Below are 5842 nucleotides of genomic sequence, written 5' to 3'. Positions count from 1 at the left end.
AATTGATATTTTTCTTTCACTTAAAAACATAATAATAATTTTGATAATTAATTTAAATAAAATAAATTTATGTTTTTAAAATAAAAATCTAAATCTTATAATTTTTTTTTTAAATTTTTCCTACTAAAGTTAGTTACACTATATTTAGCATTTTTCACACTAAAAATTTTTAACTTTAAGTTTTTTTTCATTCTTTAAGTTTTTTTTCATTTTTTAACTTTAAGTTTTTTTTCATTACTATAAATTTTAACTGAATTCTCTTACTCATTTTTATATTAAAATTTTACTTTCATAATATAACATCATATACATGATCAATTTTCTTCAAACTTCATATACATAATCATTTTTATAATCATTTTTTTCAAATCAAAATTAAATTTATTTGAAATACATTTGAGAACAAATAAAATTTTAAGTTTTTAAGAGAATTTTTCAACCCCATAAACTTAAATTTTTAATAAAAAAAATAAAACATTTTATCATCATATACGTAACAGATTCTGATTGAAGTTCTGATATAAAACCCCATCAAAACTGGGGATGGAATAATTTTTTCATGCCCACATGACAACATTGTAAAAAGAACACAAAAGCTTAATAAGCCTTCCTTCTCTGGGTAATCCGAGCTCGCAGAGGCTTCTTCATCGCTATTGTAAATACAGTCGTCTCAGTAAAATCAATCTCCTCTCCCTCCACAGCATCCCACTGGAACTCCCGCACCAGATTTGCTATGAAGTACTCAAGGTGAAGCATGGCGAGCCCAACCGCAGGGCAAATCCTCCTCCCTACCCCAAAAGGCATCATCTTTATCTCCCTGCTCCCGGTAATATCCACCCCTTCTCCATCCCCTCCGGCCATGAATCTCTCCGGCTTGAACTCCATGGGCTCTTTCCACACCTTCTCATCCCAACCCAAGTCCGCCACATTAAAGTTAATCGATGTGTTCTTGGGTATAAGATATCCTTCAAATTCGACATCATTGACCACCGAGTGCGGCACCACGAAATGCACCGGCGGGTGGCGGCGCAGGCCTTCCAACACCACTGCCTTCAGATAAGGCAGCTTCTGCAAATCTTCCTCTTTGAGCTCTTCTCCATTTAGAGCCTCTAGTTCCTTCACCAGCTTCGCCTGCACGTCACTCCGCGCTACTATCTCCGCCATAGTCCACTGCAGCGCAGTAGCTGTTGTATCTGTTCCAGCGATAAGGAATTCCGAACACAGATTTATGATTTCATTGTCAGTGAGTTTGCTTACCCCTTCCTCTGGCACAGTAATGTCAAGGAGAGAATCCACATACGAGTAAACGAATCTTTCTTCCCCGCCCTGCTTCTGATTCTCTCTGCGAGCTCTTATCAACGGGAGGAAGAGGTCCCTCTGCTTCTGCCTTAACCGTTCCACAGTCCTCAACCTCCCTTGGAACATAGATCTCGAGAGTAATTTAGGAACAAAAGCAAAGACTAGCAACTTCTTACCCGAATGAAGGAGGAGCTCTCTCTGTGATGTTTCAATCTCCTTTATAGCCTGCTCATCAAGCTTCTCTCCAAAGCACATGAGGACCAAGAGGCCAAACATGGCTAACTGGAAGCTTTCCATGGGAACCACAGCGCCTTGAGGAGATTGTTCAGCCTTGGTTTGGAGATCGCGGATAAGAAGGTTGAGGACCCAACGGCGTCCATCAGCAAAAAGACGGATCTTTGTTGGGTTAAGGATCTCGGAGGTAAGGTTGCGGCGGAGGAGACGCCAGTGGTCTCCGTAAGGGGAAGAGGTGATGGTTGAGATGCGGGCATTAAGAAAGGGGCTGGAGGGAAGAGGCGGAGGGCGGGAGGAGAAGGAGGCGCCGAGCTCGACTAGAGCTCTGTGGGCGAGAGAGCGGTCGGCGATGAAGATGTAGGGTTGGGAACCGAAGCGGAGGGTGATGATGGGACCGAGTTGAGAACGGAGGTTTCTGATGATGGTTTCTAAGTTGGAGAGCGAAGTGGGGTGTCGCAGCCATAGAAGGCTGCCGAGAATGGGGATGGAAGGGGGCCCGGGAGGGAGAGAGCGTTTCTTATGAGATGGTAAGAGGAGGAAGGAGATTATGGCGGTGAAGAAGACTGGGATAAGGATTGTTAGGGACAAGGCTTCTTCCATGAGTGCCACTTCTCTTTCTTAGATTTCTTACACTTCGGGTAGCTTTTAAGGTGAAGCCTAGTGGCAGAAAAAATATTGGGTCGCCGACCTAAATTTAGGTTGATCGTCAATAAAAACTAAGAGCCCCACTGATAAAAATATGAAATAGCTCTTTTTCTTAACGAGCTACCCGGCCGCAATCCTTCGAAAACGATTTATTTTGTCGTGTATAGGCTTTATTTTGTCACCTTTTCATTTGTGTGTGTATTGGGCAGCTCGGATTTTGCATCGCATCAGTGGACGTCTCTCTCGACTCGAAAATGATGATGATGTATTCTGAAAATATTGGGCGAGATCTTCGAAACAGATGTGAGTTTAGCTGCGCTCGAAATGATGTTATTCACTATTATTCTTGAGTTAATCTGGTGTTACAGTAGATGTTTTTAGTGATTTATATTTGAGTTATTCTGTTGTTATTAATTTATTTTTGAAGATGTATTTTTTTTTTGTTTTATTGAGGTGAGATTGTAGAACTGTTGAGTTGTTAATTTGTGTTAATGTGGTGTTATTGGGTGTTATCTTTGTGTTATTGTTGTATTATTGGTGTCATAAGGTTTTTGGTTTTATTGATTTGTGTTAATGTGGTGTTATTGGGTATTATCTTGGTATCATATTGTTGTATTATTTTATTATTTTGGTTTAAGTATGACGAATTAACAGTCTTTTACTGTAAAAAAGACTGCCCATTTATAGATTTTGTGTGCACCAAGTATACAATTACATACTTGCTCCCAGTTTACTAGAGGCATTATAAGTTATTTTGGCACCTTTTCGTGTTCATAACCACTTTAAAAGAGGTGTTACAAGTTATTCTTCGGTGTTTTCGTATTTATAATTTTATGACTCAATGACCTTATTGTTTGGTCAGATGGAGTCTTTTGTCCACCAGAAACTTTAGATCGGCTGGATGGTCGTCAGTTGGGTTATCAAAAGAAAATCTCGGGAAGAGACACTCTTGTTATCAGGATAAACTGGGTCGTCGGATAAAGAGCGTGTCATCGTAATTCGACAGAGAGTCCTTGGAGAAGTGGCCTTATTAGATGAGGGGCGTTTGGCCATTTTGTGTGAAACTCCAAAATCCATTGGGAGAGCTGGTTGTGAATGAATGTCTCACGGATTAAGCTCCATCCTTCATTCTGATATCCTTCGATTCAGTCGGCTCAGAGTTTCGACCAAAGGAGATGTCGCTTGATGTTTTTGTCATTTGGCTATCACGATATTGTATCATTTGATTCTTGTCAATGAAACCCGTTGGAATGTTTCCTTTTATATTTCAATTCGTTGAATTTCCTCAAGATTCATGCTGAGACAATTTTTATGTACAATATTATTCTTTTTCTTTAATAAAAAAAAAAGGAATGGTCGAAGGCTATTAACCAAGCCCTGACCATCCTTAGGTGTGTTGATATTCAAGTACCACACGCTACACAATGGGGGATTTGAACCCGTAATCTTAAAGAACTTATAAATTTTAGAGCATTTATCGTCTACATCATATTATTTTATCTTCTTACTCCTAATTTATCCAGATATCATATCTCACGCAATTTTCCTCCTACTTCCTTAGAAATACAAAACCTTGTTCTGTCCTTAAACGAGTAAAGATCAATCTAAAACGAGTCACTCATTGCACAAGCCTTTCAAGTAGAAAATAAAAAATAAGAGTATAGTTTTTAAACAGTTCATGGGGCCGTTTTAGTCCGAAAGTTTATAAAAAATCAGAATAATCCCCAATCATTTTAAAATTAAACTCTAAAGTCCTCCATGAGAGGATTATTTTAGCGTTAATTTAAACAGCCTGATTATTTTGACAATTCTATAAACTCTTGGACTAAAATGACCACATATAAATAGTTAGAGACTATTTTGGCACTTTATTCATTGAAGATATAAGCATTGTAGCTAATGTGCATAAACTTCATGTTGCATGGTGCGATAAATATAGCAGCAGAATACAAATATAAAACAAAAAGAAATTGCTTCTTACTATTGCATATAAAACAGAAAAAAAAATAAGGAAAATTTAGATACATATCAGATGATTATTATCATGAATATCGCAAGAATACAAATATATAACAAAAAATTGCTTCTTACTGTTGTAACTAAATCAAAAAATAAAGGGAAAATTTACATACATATAACACAATTCTTATGTATTTACATATCTAATACCCAAAATTTCATATTTATATTTATAACATTTTAATGTTATAAATCTATGCATGAAAATGTGTCTTTTTTTATGTGATTGTCAAAAAATTGAGTGATATGCATGCTAATATGACATTTGAGGTGTTAGATATATGAATTGTGTGCTGTTGATGTAAATGCCCCAAGAAAAGAATACACTTACCAGAGGCAATGTCCCAAGTACATCTCCAAGACAATATCAATCACCAGGTGTATGAAATTTGTCATGCCCTTCAATTTCCTGCAGCCACTCTTCAAACTTAGCTTCTTTCTCATATTTAAATTTGTTGTAATCTTCCAAAGGATGCAAAAGTTCAGAGTCAAGCGAGCAATGAAAACCTAAAGGGTTCAATGGCTTTAAATCAATCTCCAGGCTGCTTGACACAGGTAGTTCCTCAGCTTCTGTAGAAGATCGAGCGGAGGAATCTGATTCAAATGGTGGTTGAGATGAAGGCTGAACAAGTTGATCAACTTTTGATGGATGATTGTTCAGAGCCAGCCGAAAACCTGCAGCCTTTTGTTTAGCTGAATTAAGAACAGAAGATAGGTAGCCGCGGCTTCCTTCATCCTCTTGTTGGCCGGACTTGTCACCATAAGCAACTACAGCTGCTTTTGAGTTGATGCTATCAGCCTGATGATTCCTGGTTGGAGTTTGGATTAGCCTGGAGTCACAGTTTACTAATTCTTCATTTCACATGGTTGAATAAATAATTATTTTTTATTTTAGGGTTTGTTTTAAAAAAATTTTTCTAACCTTGAACATAAACTCAACTTTCTCCACCATGCATGCTTAACAAGTTTAGGAGGATTTAACATTTTAATAGGGTTCATCCACTCATTCACTAGTGATCAAATCAGCAATCATATATCAATCTTACCCACAATCAAAACACCACATCCACTGCCCTAAGAGTCGTCTACAATAAGCTTCACAAAAGAGATACTAGTCTCATAAGCTTAAAGATTCATCATCTTGATTTTGTTGATAACATATAGGGTGTGTTTTGGACAGCATGCTATTTGCTTTATATTTCGGACTACCACCACAACTCCGTTTGGGGAATTGCTTGCGGGCTGTTAACGATTCGATTACAAGCCAAGCTAGGGTTAGCTAGGCGGCTCGAAATTGACTCGTGGCTCATTATATTCGATTTCAAGCCGTCTCAGCTCTAATTCAAAAAATACTAGCTCAAATATTATAATTTTTATAAAAAAAGATAATACGAGCCGATCTCAAGTCATATCAAGTTGATCCATGTAAAAAATTTGATCCAAAGTTTTGGTTCATAGCTCGGCTCGTTTATTTCGATCCGATTTCGATAAAAGCTAAAATTCAAATCGATTTTCGAGTGATTAACGATCTTTGAGCTAAATTCACAACCCTATCTACCTAATTTCTACAATTGTTTTCTTTTATGAGAAACTGTTTTTTTCAACCTAAAATGTTAGTGTGATGGTTATATATATTATATATATA

At 37.2% G+C, this 5842-nt stretch overlaps 3 protein-coding genes across 4 annotated transcripts in view; 1 reads left to right on the top strand and 2 right to left on the bottom strand.

Annotated features, from left to right (window-relative positions):
• Positions 1-511, top strand: part of LOC110037785 (probable linoleate 9S-lipoxygenase 5) — a 6098-nt gene extending 5587 nt beyond the window's left edge. Inside the window, exon 3 of the mRNA XM_020742495.1 lies at positions 501-511. Coding sequence (XP_020598154.1) covers positions 501-511 — 11 coding nt within the window. The remainder of the gene's footprint in view (positions 1-500) is intronic.
• Positions 512-547: 36 nt separating this feature from the next.
• Positions 548-2174, bottom strand: LOC110037786 (cytochrome P450 89A2-like). The gene has a single exon (XM_020742496.1). It carries the CDS (start codon positions 2131-2133, stop codon positions 598-600), a length of 1536 nt encoding a protein of 511 aa, XP_020598155.1. The 5' UTR covers positions 2134-2174; the 3' UTR covers positions 548-597.
• Positions 2175-4454: 2280 nt separating this feature from the next.
• The window catches only part of LOC110037784 (BLOC-1-related complex subunit 8 homolog), a 40199-nt gene continuing 38811 nt past the window's right edge, over positions 4455-5842 (bottom strand). The window contains exons 4-5 of one of the 2 annotated variants that reach the window (XM_020742494.1): positions 4705-5027; positions 4455-4606 (exon numbers count right to left, since the gene is read on the bottom strand). In XM_020742494.1, the coding sequence (XP_020598153.1) occupies positions 4599-4606; positions 4705-5027 (331 nt within the window). In that variant the 3' untranslated portion in view covers positions 4455-4598. Of the gene's footprint in view, positions 5028-5842 lie in introns of both variants that reach the window. The other variant, XM_020742491.1, reaches the window with a different exon arrangement.

The sequence above is a fragment of the Phalaenopsis equestris genome, unplaced genomic scaffold, assembly GCF_001263595.1.
Source record: "Phalaenopsis equestris unplaced genomic scaffold, ASM126359v1 Scaffold225027, whole genome shotgun sequence".
NCBI classification, from domain to species: Eukaryota; Viridiplantae; Streptophyta; class Magnoliopsida; order Asparagales; family Orchidaceae; genus Phalaenopsis; species Phalaenopsis equestris.
The sequence above is the reverse complement of the archived record's forward strand: the minus strand, read 5'-3'. Positions and strand labels throughout refer to the sequence as shown.

Bases quoted from the DNA above. Each gene is read 5' to 3' on its own strand.
- LOC110037786 (XM_020742496.1), bottom strand. From the start codon at position 2,133: ATGGAAGAAGCCTTGTCCCTAACAATCCTTATCCCAGTCTTCTTCACC.